The sequence below is a fragment of the Trichomycterus rosablanca genome, chromosome 3 (genome assembly GCF_030014385.1).
Source record: "Trichomycterus rosablanca isolate fTriRos1 chromosome 3, fTriRos1.hap1, whole genome shotgun sequence".
Classification (NCBI taxonomy): Eukaryota; Metazoa; Chordata; class Actinopteri; order Siluriformes; family Trichomycteridae; genus Trichomycterus; species Trichomycterus rosablanca.
In genome coordinates, this window is record NC_085990.1 from 55,563,122 (window position 1) to 55,583,354 (window position 20,233).

The window sequence follows — 20,233 nt, forward strand, 5'->3', positions numbered from 1 at the left end:
GGGCAGTAAGAGACGTCGGGAAATTCGGATTCCAGACGCGACAGGACGCGCCCGACCGAGCCGAGCGACTCGGGCTTCAGGCAGTACCGCGGGACCGAACCGCCGGACGCGAAATCGGGCAGCGGTACCACCACCGCGCCTGCGTCCTTCTTCCTGGTGTCCGTGTCGCTGTTGTGCGTTTTCTCCGTAGCGGCGCGGTACACGCTGGCGTCCGGCGTGACCGAGCGGCAGGGCAGCGCTCTCACCAGCTCCCGATACACCAGCGCCCGCTGCGCGTGGCTCTTCGCCCACTGACCCGAGCGGGCGTGGCGCTTGCGCTCCTTAGGGTCGGTGTAGTCGGTTTTTCCAGGCGGCGCGTCGCGGGCGACTCCGACCTCCAGCGTCCAGTCCACGAAAACCCCGAAATCCTCCTCCATGACCTTTAACCTCTGAGACGGGACCAAGCGGGAAGATTAGCGGTAGAGAGAGCGAGCGACCGTACGCATTCTGAGGAGAGAAACAAATATGTTAGAAAACAGCTTATAAGAAATAACAGCGATTAATAAGGGCCTTGCTCAGGGGCCCGACAGCCTTCCATACAAGTGAAGGCTGGTCTAGCAGCAAATACTTATAAACTAATAAACACATACACCGATCAATCATAACATTAAAACCACCTCCTGGTTTCTACACTCACTGTCCATTTTATCAGCTCCACTTACCATATAGAAGCACTTTGTAGTTCTACAATTACTGACTGTAGTCCATCTGTTTCTCTGCATGCTGTTCTTCAATGGTCAGGACCACCACAGAGCAGGTATTATTTAGGTGGTGGATGATTCTCAGCACTGCAGTGACACTGACATGGTGGTGGTGTGTTAGTGTGTGTTGTGCTGGTATGAGTGGATCAGACACAGCAGCGCTGCTGGAGTTTTTAAACACCGTGTCCACTCACTGTCCACTCTATTAGACACTCCTACCTAGTCGGTCCACCTTGTAGATGTAAAGTCAGAGACGATCGCTCATCTATTGCTGCTGTTTGAGTCGCTCATCTTCTAGACCTTCATCAGTGGTCACAGGACGCTGCCCACGGGGCGCTGTTGGCTGGATATTTTTGGCTGGTGGACGATTCTCAGTCCAGCAGTGACAGTGAGGTGTTTAAAAACTCCAGCAGCGCTGCTGTGTCTGATCCACTCATACCAGCACAACACACACTAACACACCACCACCATGTCAGTGTCACTGCAGTGCTGAGAATGACCCTCATGGTCCTGGGAGAGTCCTGACCATTGAAGAACAGCATGAAAGGGGGTAACAAAGCATGTAGAGAAACAGATGGACTACAGTCAGTAATTGTAGAACTACAAAGTGTCCATATATTTTACACCAGTGATTCTCACATGACAGGATCATAAACACACACGAGCACGATGTTAATGATTAAACCCAGCAGCTAGACGGGCTGGGAGTGACCCAGTAAGGTCCTGGTGGGTTCTCACAGGTATCTGGAGCCATGCTGATCCCACAGATGCTCCACTGGGTTACAGTCTGGGGGAGTTAGGGGGCCGGGGTAGTACTAGGAAGTATCGGTCATGCTCTTCCAACCAGTGTGGGACATTTCTAGCCGTGTGACGTGTCTCACGTCTTGCTGGAAGATCCCATCCGGCCCAGGGAAGATGATCAGCATGCCAGATCGGCTGAGAGCGCCTTCCACACCGTATATACCCACCGAGCCGGCTATCCTATGAAACTATCCTCCTTCATGAGCTACACGCTGCATTGTGACAACAAGATGCATTATATTCATTCACCTTCGGAGCAAAATTCAAGACCATGATCATGTAAAGCTTGATTGACTGTGGACAGTCTCACTAATGTTCTAGATTATCATTTATGGTACCAGATGTGGGTTTTTCTCTCCGGACCTTGGCGTAGAGGCCACTGTTCCACGAACTTTGTACCTACCGACAGCTGCTTGTTAAATCTCGCTTCCTGAAGACGCTTAGACCATGAAAAATACATAATGATTTAATTGATTGTGTTTCTGTTTAGATTTTGACTAATTTTAGGAATAAAAAGCAAAACCTTTGAGCTCAGCTGTGCTCCAAATGTAAAGCAGGTCATGCAATGCAAGAAAGCACAACATTAATACAGAAAATAATAAGTGCACATGAATTATATCATATATAAGAAGCATTAGGATAATTACACAGTAAAACCATTAAATGTGGAATGTAAATAATAGGCACAACTGTTATAGTAAAAAAAAACGTGTCATATCGATAACGTAATCATGACAGTTCGTGCACTATTAAAACACACAAATCTCTAATAAAATATCAATAAAAATTAAATAAATACATAAATATAAATGAATATTAACGTAAATTCAGTCCCACCTTTGCTCAGCTCTCATTCAGCCTGTGTTCATCTGCACTCTGAGCACTGAGCATGCGCAGTCCAGACCCGCCCATCTTGTGACGCATGCGCAGCCTCGCGTCAGCCTCACCCGGACAGGATGCTGCGTTTAATTCCACATCGACTGATACCCAGATTAACACATTAACACATGCTCAGATTAATATCAGATTACTGTACACAGTATTGTGTTTAATCTTCTTTTATTTCCTTTTCGACCCGCTTTCCAAACGACCCCATCTTGACGCATAGAAATGCTGTCCAATCAGCGAACAGATAAAAAGGCAGCGTCCAATCGTTATCCAGTAGGGCGGGACAAAACCCCGCTAGTCTTGTTGACCACAGATCACGAGGCAGGAAGGTTTGGGGCGCGTTCCAAATCGCACACAACTGCAGTAAGTAGTGTGTAAGAATACAAGCAGCAGGATTGGTAATCTACACCCTATCTAGTGCAGCTCTGTTCGGATTGAGACGCACCCGGTCCTCAGCACTATCGCCTGATTCTAATTAGCTTTAAGTGAATTAGTTTGTTTTTACAGAGATGGAACATATCTCATCCTGATTTCTTACAAAACAGTTTTTAACCTTAAATTATTCACTTCATTCACTTTATATTTGGCAGCAGGGCTGTTTTGATCATTTTGGGGCCCTCATCGTCGGCCTACACGAGCCCACCAGAATGTTCTATGACCTTCCTCCACACAGAACTTTAAGTGAAATACAAATGTCGTGTTTTCAGTTCTTTTATTCTGAAACATGAGTCTGCCAAAGTACGAGCTTGTGTACTAATGTGAAGATGAAATTCCTGCCACATGTGTTATTGAGTCAGAGCTCATTTGAGGTCAAAAGAATCTGACAAGATTTTATCGACGGCTAAACTGTCGTCAACTTACAGTGAGAAATAAAAACAAGACGTTCATCAAGCAGCGCCCTGCTAAACTTAACCAGTTTATATTAATAATAAACATGAAAAACTATATTATCTCTGAAATGTTATTAACCCTTTGATGCACAAGCTAAGCAAACCCCTTCTAATGCACAACATGAGTCAAAAATGACCCATATTCATCCATTCAAGAATATTTTCATATGCACATTTGTCAGTTATTCATGTATTTGCTGTCTTAGCTAATAAAAGCTATCTATACTAGAATATGTAAACAGCTAGCAAGCAAATAGTATTGAACATATTCAAGATTCAAGAGCCGAATCTTCGGTTGTCTTTCAAAAGATCAGTAAATATGTTTTTGACTACAAACACTTACAAATGTCAGTAGTTCCTGTCAAATTCCATAGTAAATACATAAGGGTCATTTTTGACCCATGTTGTGCATTAGGAGGGTATTGATACAAAAATGATTTTTATTAAAAAAAGCAAAAAATATAAAACTGAAATAAGGATTTGTGATGATCAAAAACAAGTTCATTGAAAAATTCATGGAAGCTTGAATGATGAAATTAATTTATTGCAAAGATGTAGAAAATAAAAACTCAGTTGGGTCACTTTTGACCCAGGTTGTGCATCAAAGGGTTAAAAATAAGTGCTCATTGTAGAAAGTCGAATGTTTTCAAATGAGTAACTTGGGACATTAGCTAAACGTTAACATTAGCCTTCGCACTGCGCATTTTAAATACTTAGTAATGCTTGTTAAGACTGGTGCAATTGCTTAGTTTATTTTGCTGTTATTGTGCTGAACTGCACTATAATAAACTTATGACTTTCAATGATTTCAGGTTTACAGATAATATTACTTAGAAATGAACATAGAGAAGTTTGTAAATGCTTTTAAAATCTCTTACGAGACTAGAGATGCATGAGTACCGATACTGGTATGGGGTATTGGCCCGATACCGCGCTCATTAACTCGTACTCATACTCGCAAACGAGGCTCCGATACTAAACATCCGATACCGTGTGCCTAGTGCACGTTGCTGCGTTATGCCCGGTTCACACTACACGACTTCTGCCCTGATTTTCGCTCTGCGACTGGTCAGCGCTAGATTTGCCGGATCGCTCTGCGATCGAAACTCGGCTCTCGATCGCTAAGTGTGAACTCCAACAACTCGATCCGACCGATTCACATCAGCACAAAAGGACAGGTCGCCCATATTCAGGTTTATAATAGTGGCAACAAGTTTGACATTTAGTACACTGCTCCACAACCACATTCACAGAATGTCAATGTTTTATTAGCCAATATCCTAAATCAATTGAAGTAAGTGCTAGTTGACTTTTTTTATTAAAATATATTGTGTTGAAATATATTTGTGTAAAAATATATTGTGGAACAACTCGCTTTTTTCAGTTCTTGTGCTGACAATATCTATTCATTCATCCACCTCTGTGCCCACTCGCCCACCTCTGTATGCTTAAAGCCCTGACTGTTATCACATTGTATTGGGTGTGTTCACCTGAGCTTCTTTGAAAAATAGATGTACTGCAGCATAAAATAAAGAAGTTAAAGAGAGAGAACATCTGTCTGAGGCCGTGCATTAGTGCAGGTGAAGGTAAGTCGTGTTTTTAATGCTGAGATCTCAAAAGTTTATATACTGAGCACCCAAACAACAGATTATCTTTAAAAATAACATTATCTTTAAAAATAACGATACTCTGTCCCTTTAACTCCTGTTCAGGCTCAATCAATGTTGTGACCATAAAAGTATTTCTTTTCTTTTTTCAGTTGCTGCTACTATTAAAACAAAAAAAAACTTCAATAGCTTTTACATTACATACTACAACTCTTATACTGACACTTTTACCCTTTATTACATAATAAAAAACAGATTTTTATTCATTACTTCAATAGCATTTAAAGTATTTATCATATTAATAACTTCAATAGTTTTTAAAATATTCATCAAATTGCTCCAAAACAAGTTGTACTCAGAGGTGGAAAAAGTACTACTATTTTGATGATTTTTTTTTTACTTAACTACAAGTAAAATTACTAGTCTAAAAAACTACTCGAGTAAAAAGTAACTCATTTAAAATGTACTCAGAGTAAACGTTACTTCTTTACTTTTTTAACAGGAGGGACATTATTTTCCAACAGAAGTTGATAGATGAATGATACAGCAGATCACACACAGCTCACCAGCCATGCAGCATATCAGCAGTTCATGTGTGGATTTAACCTCTACACACCTAACACACTGCAACTGCTCTTATCAATTCAAAATATCATTACTTCTGTTCATCCTTAATAAATCGCTGTATTTTATAGCTTGTTGGACTTGACGCTTAATAACTTGGTTCAGGTCAATAGTGCCAACTAGGGTTGCCAACTTTCAGAACTGGAAATAAAGAAACACCCTGGGCTGAACCGCGACCCAGATCAATCACACAGCAGCAGAAAATCATAACCATTTATCTGTTTACCTGATCTATATCCATGTGTTGTTCCATTAGGGATATAATCCTCTTTATATAAGAGCATCTTGTATATTTCCAGAATATATAAAACCATACCCAACTGTTTTATCCACCTAACTAATGAAAACTCTTGTAGCTCATTTATTCTCTCAGCTTTCCCGGTAAAAAGCTTCAATTGGTGATTTGTTCACTAAACTCTCATTTATACAACAACCAATGAAGACAGATTGAAATTCCGCCCAGAATCTGAATTCGGAAGCTCTGATTGGTTTATACATCTGAATCTCTTCACCAAATGAACCGATTCATGGAGTTGTTTATGCCAGATCAAACAGCCGAACAGTTTAGCCACAAGTTTTTTATTGTTTTTTTTGTTTGTTTACTCAGTAACGAATGTTATTTTAAATGTAGTGAATTATAATTCTTAATACAAAACATACTTAAGTAAAAGTAAAATTACTGGTTGTAAAATCTACTTTAAAAAGTACAAGTACACAAAAAACTACTCCATTACAGTAATGCGAGTAAATGTAATTCCTTACTTTCCACCTCTGCTAAAATGATTAAACAAACAAAAAGAAAAAAAAAAAAAACAGACACCAGAAGTCAATGTTTACTGTTGTACTTTATTAGTTTTCTTAGTGCACACATAGTCGCTGTTCTAATGATTAAAACCTGCAGCACTCTCTTCTGCTTTTGAAGCGTCTTTCTTGTAGATGATTTTGCGGCCGAGGCCCCGAGTTCCTCGTCTGATCTTCTTCTGTTTCATACCGTCCTCGGGGTCACCTCGACCTATCCACTGCTTTCTTTCCTCACCCAGAGGTTGGTCAGGATTCAGCAGATCAGCAGATGAGTCCTTCTCATCAGAGTGGACGTTCTTCATCTCAGCGACCTCAGCTTCAGCTTCTGCTTCAGCCTTCACCTCGTTTATTATTTCAGATCCTAAAACAAAAGAGTGATAGATCAGATCCCACAGTGGCTTCAGTATGTGGACGCATGTTGATCTGTTCCCTTTTATTTACCGTTATTATCCTTCTTTTTGTAGTTTATCTTCCGGCCGCGTCCCCGGGTTCCTCTCCTGATTTTCTTTCTCTGGCCGTGTTCTCCGGTGATACCACCATCATCACCATTGCTGAATAAATCAGCTTCAGTGTCTCCTCTGTTCTGAAGCTCGGTCTCCTCTGACTCAACCAGGCTGGTCTTGATCAGGTCCTTTAGTGCTTCAGCCTCAGCTTCGAGCTCTCTGACAGGCAGGAGCATCCCAGCAACGTCCTTGGTCTCATCCAGGCTGGTGTTATTCAGGACTTCAGGCTCAGCTTCAAGCTCACTGACAGGCAGGAGCATCTCAGCAACGTCCTTGGTCTCATCCAGGCTGGTGTTAGTCAGGACTTCAGCCTCAGCTTCTGCTTCTGCTTCAACCTTCACCTCATTTATTATTTCAGATCCTAAAACCATAGTACAGAATGAAGAAGAGTGATCAGAGTGATAGATCAGATCCCACAGTGGCTTCAGTATGTGGACGCATGTTGATCTGTTTCCTTTTATTTACCGTTATTATCCTTCTTTTTGTAGTATATCTTCCGGCCGCGTCCCCGGGTTCCTCTCCTGATTTTCTTTCTCCGGCCGTGTTCTCCGGTGATACCACCATCATCACCATTGCTGAATAAATCAGCTTCATTGTCTCCTCTGTTCTGAAGCTCGGTCTCCTCTGACTCAACCAGGCTGGTCTTGATCAGGTCCTTTAGGGCTTCAGCTTCAGCTTCGAGCTCTCTGACAGACAGGAGCATCTCAGCAACGTCCTTGGTCTCATCCAGGCTGGTGTTATTCAGGACTTCAGGCTCAGCTTCGAGCTCACTGACAGGCAGGAGCATCTCAGCAACGTCCTTGGTCTCATCCAGGCTGGTGTTATTCAGGACTTCAGGCTCAGCTTCGAGCTCACTGACAGGCAGGAGCATCTCAGCAACGTCCTTGGTCTCATCCAGGCTGGTGTTATTCAGGACTTCAGGCTCAGCTTCGAGCTCACTGACAGGCAGGAGCATCTCAGCATTGCCCCTGGTCTTATCCAGGCTGATGTCCCTGGTCTCATCCAGGCTGGTGTTAGTCAGGGCTTCGGCCTCAGCTTCGAACTCCTCCACAGACAGGAGCATCTCAGTATCACCCCTGGTCTCATCCAGGCTGGTGTTTTTCAGAGCTCCAGCCTCGGTGTCAGCGTGGAGCTCCAGTACACCAGGTGAAATGTCCTCCAAGCTGGAGTGTAGCTCCAGACCCTCATCACCTTCTGGCTGCTGGCGCACTTGGCCCTCCAGAGCCTCCTTCAGCAGCTTTCCTGCATCTTTGGGCTTACGGTCCCTGCTGAAGATGTTCTTCCACTTTTTCTTTCCTGTTTTCTTCTCTTTAGCCTCGTTTATGTTGGGCGTGTCTGGCTCGGCGAGGCTGTAAGAGCCCCGGCGGCGTGTCGGGAACCAGGTCCACAGACGATCCATAATCACAACTGTTCTCTTCGCTGTCTAAACACAGAATGATGAGAATGCAGCAGCGCGCTGCCTTATATACACTTCTACAGGTATGACATCACAGTAGAACCCTGACCTGACAGAGCAACAGTCACCATGTGGTGATGTAGAGGCTTCAGTGTCATCGAATTTAAATACAAACATTCAGTCACACACAATTATATGTGAATATCCTACATTTTAATATTAATAGTGCATTTATTATCTTATTTATCATCTGCACTATTTATTACTTATTTTATTATTATTTATTATTATTTATTATAATTTATCATTAAAATTCAGTCACACACAGTTATATATAAATAATATCCTACATTTTAATATTAATAGTGCATTTATTGTCTTATTTATCATCTGCACTATTTATTACTTATTTTATTATTATTTATTATAATTTATCATTAAAATTCAGTCACACACAGTTATATATAAATAATATCCTACATTTTAATATTAATAGTGCATTTATTATCTTATTTATCATCTGCACTATTTATTACTTATTTTATTATCATTTATTATTATTTATTATAATTTATCATTAAAATTCAGTCACACACAGTTATATATAAATAAAATCCTACATTTTAATATTATTAGGTGGAAAGAGTACTAAAATATTGTACTCAAGTAAAAGTACTATTACAAAAATAAGGTAAAAAGTAACTCATTTAAAATGTACTCAGAGTAAACGTTACTTTTTAACAGCAGGGGGGGGGGGGTCTCTGCTGTGTAATGCAAACAGGACAAGTGGATATAAATCTCACAATAGTTGTTTTTAATTCAAATATAATAGAAAAAACATGTTGATACAACATTTAAAACATTTAGGGATGTGTTATTTTAGTCCCATCAAACTTTTTCAAACTGTATAACTACTAGTGATGTCGTAGAATGATTCGATTGTATTGAACGGCCCTTTAAACTGAAATAAAGGAACCGATTCACGCTTTTGGGAGTCATATATATATACTGTATATATATTTATATATATACACGGCTCTTTAAAAGGAACCGAGACAAAAGATCCGACTCCCCATCGCAGAATTCACTGCAGCACTTTCCCAGATGCGATTTTTTTTATACTCAGTAACGGATATGATTAAAAATGTAGAGAATTATAATTCTTAATACAAAACATACTTAAGTAAAAGTAAAATTACTGGCTGTAAAATCTACTTTAAAAAGTACAAGTACACAAAAAAACTCCTCAATTACAGTAACGCGAGTAAATGTAATTTCTTACTTTCCACCTCTGGTTGTATTTTATCAAGTGTAACCCACATTACGTACTACAACTCTTATACTGACACCGTCACCCTTTATTACATAATAAAAAACTGATTTTATTCATTACTTCAATAGCATTTAAAGTATTCAGCATATTGCTTTAAAACAAGTTGTATTTTATTAAGTGTAACCCACATTACGTACTACAACTCTTATACTGACACTTTTACCCTTTATTACATAATAAAAAACATATTTTTATTAATAACTTTAATAGCATTTAAAGTATTCAGCATATTAATAACTTCAATAGCTTTAAAATTATTCATCAAATTGTTGCAAAACAAGTTGTATTTTATCAAGTGTAACCCACATTACATACTACAACTCTTATACTGACACATTTACCATTTATTACACAATAAAAAACAGATTTTTATTCATAAATTCAATGGCATTTAAAGTATTCAGCATATTAATAACTTCAATATGTTATGAAGAGAGGAGGTGGACCCAAAATGCAGAGAACCCAATTAAATTTTTATTTAATAAATAATAATAAACACAAACAGAGGACGAACAAGAACAAAAAACTAATCGGGCGAACCCCGATTGACGCCGCTCTCGACGCGGGCTAGAAAAAAAATTAAAAAAGGAGACAAGAAAAGGCAGTCGAGTGGAGCCGCGAACCCCGGTCGCGAGGCGGTTACGCTCTCCACTGTGTTACAGTGGCACTCGAGAGTTCAACGTAAACAGATCGGTCCAAAAACACCGGACACGAAACGCGATCGCTAGGGGAGGCCGATCTGTAAAACAAGGACAAAGAGAAAGGAGCTCGAGCTAATGGAGTGCGGTAGTAATAACAATCCGGATGGTAAACGTCCGAAAACAAAAACAAAACCACAGTCCTCTGAAGTGCGGTTCGGAAACCCAGATCAGGGCAGTCACCAGACCCAATTCGCGATCTCTGGGAGCAGCTGATCTGTAGGGAAAAAACAAGAATGAGAGCACGTTAGACACGGCGTGATTTGAACCAGCGATGCGGGATTCCCGGGCACTGGCTTTACCCGCTAGATTACGCCGGTTGAGGAAAGACCATGCAAACAGCGACCCAAGAGAGTCGCGCTGCTGGGGGATGCTACTACAGTTAGCCGCCTGCTAACTATGCAGGGAAGGGCTAACGGACACGCCAAAACAACCGCAGTGCAAGGGCTGCGCGAAGTCACACCAACTTTCCCTACAAATAGAGAGAGGAAAACCCAAAGGTCCCTGGCTACCTCGGCTTTACGACCTACGAGCCCGACCGCCCTTATGGCGCCCGGGTTCACCGGCTTTTCTCTAACAAAGGTGCTAGCTGGCGTAGCAACCAGCAAAACAAACAAAAGGTGCGACAACCTGCGTCTGTTTAAATACTTTTACACCTTTTTTGGAAGACCATTATTTTGGTTTTTTGGTGGTTTATTTTCATAGCCCATGTCTCACAGAAGTTCTCTAACAGTTCTAGACTTAGTTTTAGTCCCTCTCTTGTAGGTGACAGTAAGACGTGGTCATGTGCATAGAGGAGACATTTAATGCTGGTGTCACCTAAAGTGAGACCAGGTATGTTACTGGATTGATCCAGTTTTTCAGCAAATTCATTAATATATAAATGAAACAGAGTGGGGCTCAGGCTACAGCCTTGTCTTACTCCTCGTGACTGGTGAAAGAAATCAGTTCTAAGCATTCCGATTTTTACTGCACATTTACTCTGTGAATACATTGATTTTATGACGTCATACATTTCACCCCCCACACCATTCTCAATAAGTTTATAAAATAATCCATTATGCCAAATTGAATCAAAAGCTTTATGGAAATCTACAAAGCAGGTGAAGATTTTGCTTTTATTTTGGTTTACATATTTATTAATGAGTGTGTGGAGAGTGAAAATGTGGTCTGATGTTCTGTGATTTTGTAAAAAACCAATCTGAGTTTTGTTTAGAACATGATGTTCTGTTAGAAATTGCGTAACTCTGGTGTTCAGGATGGTGCAGAACACCTTTCCCAGGTTACTGCTCACACAGATTCCTCTGTAATTGTTTGGATCAAATTTGTCGCCAGATTTAAAAATAGGAGTTATGAGTCCTTCATTCCAGACTCTTGGGAAGTGACAACATTTAAAATAAAATTGAATAGTTTTAGAATATCCAATTTCAATTTATAATTTGTGTTTTTTAACATTTCATTTAAAATACCATCTGCGCCACAGGCTTTCCTGGATTGCAGTTTTTTTAGTTTGTCCTCTAATTCTTCTTCTGTAATTGGGAAGTCCAGGGGGTTTTGGTAATTCTTAATTATTGTTTCAAATGTTTGTAGTTTTTCAGAAAATTTCAAATTGTTTCACATTCATTGATGGATTACTGTATAATTTTTCAAAATGGGTTTTCCATGAATCTCCATTAATAATTGTTAAATCGTCCTTTTGTGTTCTTTTTAGTGATTTTCAGTGGTTCCAGAATGAATTGCAGTTAATGGATTTCTCCAGGTCATTTATTTGACTTTGTATATATTTGTATTTTTTAATTTTAAGTATGTGTTTATATTCTTTAAGTACCTCACAGTATTTTGTGTGCAGTTCCTGATTATGTGGTTCCCTATGTTTCTGATAGATATTTCTTAGCTCTTTTCTCTTGTTTTTGCAGTCCTGATCAAACCATTTGTTTTCTTGGGTGGTCTTGGGTTTGCTTTTACTAATTGTCAACTTTGATATTTGAGTGGCATGGTCAAAAATACTGTTTAAATTTTCCACAGCCACGTCAACTCCTTCTGTATTTTGGGGGTAGGTGTCTGACAGACAGGAGTCGAGAAGTGTCTGAATTTGCTGGCTATTAATTGCGTGAAGATATTTTTCAGCGCTGTCCTGAGCCCACCTGGGGGGTCGTTTAATTGTGTACAGTTTGCTGGTTTATTATTATACAATTAGTATTTACAAAAATACAATTAGTATTTACAGTTGGTTTGTTCAGGTATACTGTAATTTGGCTGTGGTCAGAAAGGGGAGGTAGTGGCTTTACTGTGAAGGCTTTTAGGAAGGTCAGGTCCAAGTCTGTTATGATGTAGTCTACTGTACTGTTGCCAAGAGCTGAGCTGTATGTGAATGTGGCAGTATGGGGGGGATCACACAGGTTCAATAATACCACGGGGCAAGAGGCGGTTTTCAATTTAACCACAAAGGCTTTATTACACATCACAAACAGTTAACAAAAAGCAATCAAATTTACACACACACACACACACACACACACACAGTTACCCAACATAAATACCAATAAATTAGAAGAAAGGATTGCTGGGGCTTACCAGGCGGCCAGGGCAGACCAAAGATATCAAGGATCTATTAAATCAAACACCGTGACACTACACTCACCCTGCAAAGAAAGAAATGTGAAGAAAAACCACCACCAAGGACTGGACTGCCACCTGAGCCACAGCACCTAACCAAACACACAAAACACAATCACAATATACCAAACAAAAAGCTATGCCAGACTGGTGTGAAAAGAAACAATTAAATGACAATACAAATATACCAAAAAAACTACATAAAAATATAAACTAATCAATTACATTTAACACATAAGACATGTTAAAATACCAGTAAAATGTCCTTTAACTAAAACCCATCAGCCATTTGGAAGACGTGGCAATGCCCTGTGAATTATTAATTCCTTTTACTCAGGACGGACACATTCATTAGCCGCCACCACGGCTATTCAGCAACCCAGTGTTTTACAAACAAGCTGAAGTCACCATGAAGAGACTGACATATCCCACTATTAAATAGAGCCAAAACAGCAGCATGGATCCAGGGGAAGCTGAATACAAACCAACGATTTACGCCTTTCTCACGTCGCGAAGCTACAGTGACGCCCACGAGAGACCGAGGATCAAAGGCTTGTGCCACAGCTTGTAACAATAGTGAACTTACCGGCAGACAGGCAAGCGCACCCAAGAAGGGCTTCCGGTGGAGCGATGTGTTCCCCCATGGTCCCTGCAGCCAATTACGCTGAATAGAGAAGATCGTGCACCTGGACCGGCCACGCCAAACAGACCACCACCACCAGAAAGAAACGAAGGAAGAAGAGCGACAGGTGTACCCGCCCCTCTATTTATCTAAGGATGCATTATGCCGCCCCTCAAGCCAGGCACTCCATTAATTGGCACAGTGCCATATAGTGGCAGGGAAGGAGACGACCTGTCACATGAACTTACCGAAGGAGTCCCCTCGCGTCCGCCCGTTCACAATGGACAGACCCAGGCTTAGACAGAGCTGCAGTAGATTTCTTCCATGTGCATTTATTCACTTACCACAGTTTTCCCTGGGGGAGTAAGTGGGAAAATGAACATCATCTCCTGTTATGAAATGATCTCCCTGTGTGCTGATGAAGTCTGGTTGGTCTCCTGTTCTAGCGTTTAGGTCCCCGCAGATCATTACATGGCCTTGTGTTTGAAAATGACTAGTTTCTTTTTCTAGATTTGGGAAGGTTTCTTCCTTGAAATAAGGGGATTCTGCTGGGGGAATATATACTGCACAAATAAATAAGTCCTGAGGTGTTGAAATGGTCTTTGTTGATTTTTATCCACAAATAGTTTTCTCCTTTTTTTTTTACTACTTTAATAAAATGTGATAGTTCTGATTTAAACCATATGAGGATTCCCCCTGAGCTCCTACCCTGAGTCACTCCTTTTAACTTGGTAGAAGGGACCACCAATTCTCTGTAGTGTGGGGGGCAACCAGTGGGCTCTTCTCCTTTACACCATGTCTCACCATGTAATATTAAAATGTCAATATCTCTAATCTGATTAACAAATTCAGGGTTTTTGCTTTTTAAACTAAACAGAGAAGAGTTTAAACCTTGAATGTTCCAAAGTGAAATTCGAAATGATGCCATTCTGTTTGAATTTAAATGTCATTTAAATTTGGAAATGAGAAAAAACTTGAAATGATTAATTATTTATATATGTTATATATAATTATTAGTTTTGCATTGTGACTGAGAATCTGCTGTATGTCTCTGAGTTCAGACACATTAGGATTTGCCCCTCTACTGACAACCTGAGCATAGGTCAGTGTTCCAGGCTGGGTCTGGAGTTTCTGAGCAATTGATGCTGGGTCCTGGGAGAGTGATGCACTGTGAGTATCCATAGTGACTGTTGGTGCTGATGTTGGTGGAGGACCAGTGTTCCCATGGTGTCTCTTCTTCCTGCCTGGTTGTGGAAGATAATGAGGGATGAGGTTCTGTGGCATCGTTCTCTCACCTGCTCCCTCAGTGCCGCCAGCTCTTTTAGATAGTTCTCCTTGTCTTTCTTTCTCTCGAAGCTGTACTAACTCTACCTCCAGTCGTGTGAAGTGCTCCTTAATCAAGTTAATGGAGGTGTAGAGTGAAGCATGTTGGTTCTTCTGCTCCTGAGCAGGAGGCTCTGTGGGCTCTGTTGTGGTACTGTATAGGGGGGCACAGTCTTCTTTCTGCAGAGTGTTTTCATTTAACTTTTCTTGCTCTGCAATTTCTCTAAGATTACTAAATGAGCCCTGAAATTCACTCAAGTTTCCCTGTATCATGACAGTTCCGTTTTTGTATATGTTGACTGTGGTCATAACTGTCTCAGTGTCATTAGGGTCTTTTATTTTCACTTTCCACCCATTACAGATCCCCTCTTTTTTCACAGATGAGTAGCAGGAGATTAGAGCTTTATGCCATGAGCTTGGGTAATCTGAATAGAAGATGAGATTGCTGGCTTCACCAGTTTTATGAAGATCCGCAAACAGAGTTTCTGGCTTCTCCTTCAGGAGCTTCTGCTTAAACTGTTTTTTGGCAGTTTCACTCTTTAGTTCAGGAGGGTAAATGACTGGGCAGTACTGGACTGGACTGCAGAGTGGAGCTACACACTCCACAGGGCAGGGGGGGATAGGTGACAGTTCTGATTGGCTCATTCTGAAGAGCTCATGTGTATATTTGGTGGTTCAGAATGTTGAGGAATTTCAAATGTCAAACGTTTTAATTACTTAAATAATGGATTTTTCTTTCTTTTTTGTGCTTCAACTTTTAAAAAATGTATCACTCACAGTGCTGCAGATGTTTGTGATGATCCTGAAAGACATGAACGTTCCTCTGATTGCAGTTATTTCTCCTGTAGTGATCTCTCTCCTACTCTGCTGCTCTGCTCGGTCTGGATGTGAAGTCTCTTGTAGTCGACTTGATATCTTCCAATATCTCACAGATTTTTTGTCGATTTTTGTCCCAATTGTTAAACTTTCTACTTAAAATCACTTTATCCAAGTGGTTTTCTAAGATTGGTTCAGATTTTCTCTCTTTAAAAAAAAAAAAAAAACATAGAAATCTGGGAGCTCATAGAGACATGACCTCTCTTCAGAATCTTTCAATTCTGTCTCACAATCTCCTTCATCCATCACAGAGACAGAGGGATTAACATTATCTGTAGTTATGTTAAAAGTATGTTGAAGTAACATTTAAACCCATTTTTTGGGTTCTTTAACTTGTATTAAATGTCTTGAGAATATTAAGAAAACTGACAAAACTAACAAAATAGCGTTGAAGATACGTTCTAATAAAACATTCATACAACCAAAATGGAACGTTAAGGGAACGTTTAGAGGACCTTATTTAAAATGTTCTTAGAATATTCCAAGACAACGTTCCTAGAAAGTTAAATTATGGTTGCAAATGAGGTTTAGGTAACGTTCTATGAACGTTTTCATAAACATTCTAAGAACATCAGGAAAACTGGACAAAATAACGTTAAGGGGACATTCCAATGCAATGTTCCCACAACCAAAATGGAATGTTTGGGGAACGTTCCCAGAACATAATTTTGTTAGCTGGGCTCCACCTCATATAATTCAATAATGCAGAAATATAAAGAACATAAGTGATTTTCTCTCTAATTAGAGTTCTCAGATTTTGGAGGTTTATATGGGTTCTGGTTTCATTCTGTGTGTTGTGGTATCATGTCCCCCTGTTCCTAATATGACGTCCGTCTTTTTGGGGTGTAATGTCCTCCTTTTTGTGACTATGAATGTGGCCACCCTAGCAGGGAGGCACGGGTGCTTGGTGGGTAGCACTGGGTTCAATCCCCAGGTGGGGCGGTCCTGTCCGGGTCCTTTCTGTGTGGAGTTTGCATGTTCTCCCCGTGTCTGTGTGGGTTTCCCCCGGGAGTACAGTACCAAGACGTGTAAGTGAGGTGAACTGGAGACACAAAATCGTCCATGACTGTGTTTGATATAACCTTGTGAACTGATGAACCTTGTGTAATGAGTAACTACCGTTCCTGTCATGAATGTAACCAAAGTGTAAAACGCACACAAGCAAGTCCACCTCAGAATGGCTGTAAAAAAATACGTCAAAAGCAAAGTCTTTACTTGAATCCTATTGGGATGCTGTGGCATGACTTTAAACGGGCAGTTCATGCTGGAAGACCCTTCAGTGTAGCTGAATTACAACAATCCTGCAAAGAAAAGAAAACTCATCACAAACATCTCAAACGTTTGATTGTGGTTGTTACTACTATGGGCGGCACAACGACAGGTTAGGTTTAAGGGGGCAATTATTTGTTCATGAGGGTGATATAGGTTTTGAATGAATCTTCAATAAATGAAACGATGATTAAAAACATGTTTATCTTTTTCAATTTTTTTTTCACAGCACTGTCTGTATATATTTACATTTACATTATTTAGCAGACGCTTTTATCCAAAGCGACTTACACAATGATCTGAACACGATGAGCAATTGAGGATTAAGGGCCTTGCTTAGGGAACCGGCAACCTTCTGTTTACTAGTCCAGTACCTTAACCACTGAGCTATCACTGCCCCACAGAATATATATATTATAAAGTACTTATATATATATTATTTAGTACTCTGTCCTGTAGTAGGTAAGGTGTTTCCACTTTATCTCTTAAAATCATGGCTCAGAGCTTCATTTCCATACAAACGGTTACTTAAAATGTTCTTAGACCTATCAGATAGAGGGAACAAGTCAATATTGGGTTAAGTAAAATAGGAGGAGAGGATCTTCATGCTCTCAGCTCTGCTACTGAACCTTTTGTGGATCCTCACCATCACCTCTGACTAGAAACAGGTCAAAATCAGGTGTCCAACTGTCAATAAATGATCGACTTGTTTTAAAAGTGGGTTTATCCTTGGTAACCTCAGTGTGGATCTGGTGCCATATAAAAACACTGGGCTCTAGGCAGGAATATACACTGGAAAGGCACAAGGACATCCCAGGCATCATTCACTTACTTAAATATTCACACTTTGAGGATATTTAGGTTAATTGTAAGTCATTGTAAGTTATTTTGGATAAAAGCGCCTGCTAAATGCAGAAAATGTAAATGTTGTTGTTTTAGGAGGAAAACCCTCAGTCCCTGAGACCCATGTTGCTGTGCCGCCCTACCTCTATTGTGCCGACTGTATAAATGAGGTGAATGATCAGAAATGATGTGGGGGCTTTTTTGTGTTCCTCAGTAAGTTTTTGGTTACAGTTTGGGAACGCCCTTTCCTGTTTTTTTTTTTACTATACATAGAACATTCCAAAAAGACCCAGAATAGGCTGACACACTTACTGCAGATGAATGAATGAATATTAGACTGGTTTAGCACAAGCTCTACTGCACCTTATTTGCCTAGAAGTCCAGCTGATGGGTTGTAATCAGGTCTTACCATGTCCACACACACACACACACACACACACACACACACACACACACACACAGTGTAATTCTGTGATAAGATGGAAACTTTTATGTAAAGCAGTTCTTTTGGAACACGCACTAAACTTCAACGAGACCTTCAAACTCAGCAGACAGCGAGAACCTCCAGAACTGACTGTTGCAGAGACATCCTCCCTACCACCATGAGTCCGTGCTGCCCGAGCCTCTCTACCATTTTACGCATCTTGGAGGCGCTATTCTGCGGACTGGCTCTGCTGATCCCGATGATCCGCGGCTGGATGCGAAACCCTTACGGCGTGTGGTGCGAGTTCGTGTGGCTGCTCGGTCTGGCCATCGCCGTGGCCATCTTCTTCATTGAGAAGTTCCTCTGCGATAAGCTGTTCGAGCTGATCGTTCTGCAGCACAGCTGGACGGATCTGACCTGTGGACTCTCGCTGCAGATGGCCGTCATGCTGCTCTCCGCTTCAGCTCTCTACTTCTGGGTTTTCGTCTGTAAGTGGTGCATGCTCAACATCTTTTGTGCCATTTTCTCAACCCTGGCGTTCATCATCTACACCCTGGATGCCGTCAAGGCCAAGGTACAGTGTCCGGAGGGGTACCTGTCCAGCATTCGCGGGCTTCTCCGATTCGGCCAAGCATTTGTGGCTTGCATAACTCTGACTGCTCTAGCGGACTACTTTATGCATTCCATGAATCGTTTTAGTATGCCACCACCCATGGCGTGGTGCATCGTGGTCTACGTGGTCTGTTTCTTGGCGTCTGTACTGATCATATTGATCCAGCTGATTAAATTGCTCAGAGGGTTGGTCTGCTGCTTCCTGGACAAGCTGGAGATGGTGTTCGACATCATAGCCGTGGTTCTGTATGGGTCTGCTGCCATCATCTTTCCCATCTACGCGTACAAACACTACTGGAGCCACCACGACCACAAGTACAACATCTATAACCAGAGCTTAATTGACCTGCACATCGCAACAGTGCTGACCTACGTGAACCTGGGTTTATATGTGGTGGATCTGATCTGGTTGCTGATTGCTAGTTGTCGAAGTTAAAGAAAACTGGAACCTCCATCAGTGATATTTAACCCTTAACTTCTGTAACTTCTCTCATGCTTTGATCATGTTTAGTTCAATTTAAACATAATTTTATACAGAAAATAAAATAGAAGCAATTTAGAAAAATGCCATTTCTGCAGTGTGTTAGTAGTTATGTTACCTAAGAGTCTCACTGTACGCTGTTATATACGCTGATCCGCCATAACATTAAAACCACCTCCTTGTTTCTACTCTCACTGTCCACTTTATCAGCTCCACTTACCATATAGAAGCACTTTGTAGTTCTACAATTACTGACTGTAGTCTATCTGTTTCACCCTGTTCTTCAATTGTCAGGACCCCCACAGGACCACCACAGAGCAGGTATTATTTAGGTGGTGGATGATTCTCAGCACTGCAGTGACACTGACATGGTGGTGGTGTGTTAGTGTGTGTTGTGCTGGTATGAGTGGATCAGACACAGCAGCGCTGCTGGAGTTTTTAAACACCTCACTGTCACTGCTGGACCGAGAATCATCCACCAACCAAAAATATCCATCCAACAGCGCCCCGTGGGCAGCGTCCTGTGACCACTGATGAAGGTCTAGAAGATGAGCGACTCAAACAGCAGCAATAGATGAACGATCGTCTCTGACTTTACATCTACAAGGTGGACCGACTAGGTAGGAGTGTCTAATAGAGTGGACACGGTATTTAAATCCACTCATACCAGCACAACACACACTAACACACCACCACCATGTCAGTGTCACTGCAGTGCTGAGAATGATCCACCACCTAAATAATACCTGCTCTATGGTGGTCCTGTGGGGGTCCTGACCATTGAAGAACAGCATGAAAGGGGGTAACAAAGTATGCAGATGGACTACAGTCAGTAATTGTAGAACTACAAAGTGCTTCTATGTCGTAAGTGGAGCTGATAAAATGG

At 41.1% G+C, this 20,233-nt stretch overlaps 3 protein-coding genes across 3 annotated transcripts in view; 1 reads left to right on the forward strand and 2 right to left on the reverse strand.

The window, feature by feature from the left end:
- The window catches only part of tbc1d24 (TBC1 domain family, member 24), a 17,142-nt gene extending 14,663 nt beyond the window's left edge, over positions 1 to 2,479 (reverse strand). Inside the window, exons 1-2 of the mRNA XM_062991506.1 lie at positions 2,379 to 2,479; positions 1 to 486 (exon numbers count right to left, since the gene is read on the reverse strand). The exon at positions 1 to 486 is cut by the window's left edge and continues 588 nt beyond it. Coding sequence (XP_062847576.1) covers positions 1 to 416 — 416 coding nt within the window. The 5' untranslated portion in view covers positions 417 to 486; positions 2,379 to 2,479. The remainder of the gene's footprint in view (positions 487 to 2,378) is intronic.
- A 3,897-nt stretch (positions 2,480 to 6,376) lies between these two features.
- On the reverse strand, positions 6,377 to 8,272 carry LOC134310630 (retinitis pigmentosa 1-like 1 protein). Its single transcript, XM_062992262.1, has 3 exons — positions 7,320 to 8,272; positions 6,793 to 7,215; positions 6,377 to 6,712 (listed from the first exon to the last, which is right to left on the reverse strand). The coding sequence occupies exons 1-3, from the start codon at positions 8,251 to 8,253 to the stop codon at positions 6,432 to 6,434; spliced, it is 1,638 nt and encodes a 545-aa protein (XP_062848332.1). The 5' UTR covers positions 8,254 to 8,272; the 3' UTR covers positions 6,377 to 6,431.
- Positions 8,273 to 18,432: 10,160 nt separating this feature from the next.
- On the forward strand, positions 18,433 to 19,302 carry LOC134310706 (myeloid-associated differentiation marker-like protein 2). Its single transcript, XM_062992334.1, has one exon. It carries the CDS (start codon positions 18,433 to 18,435, stop codon positions 19,300 to 19,302), a length of 870 nt encoding a protein of 289 aa, XP_062848404.1.
- Positions 19,303 to 20,233: the final 931 nt, after the last annotated feature.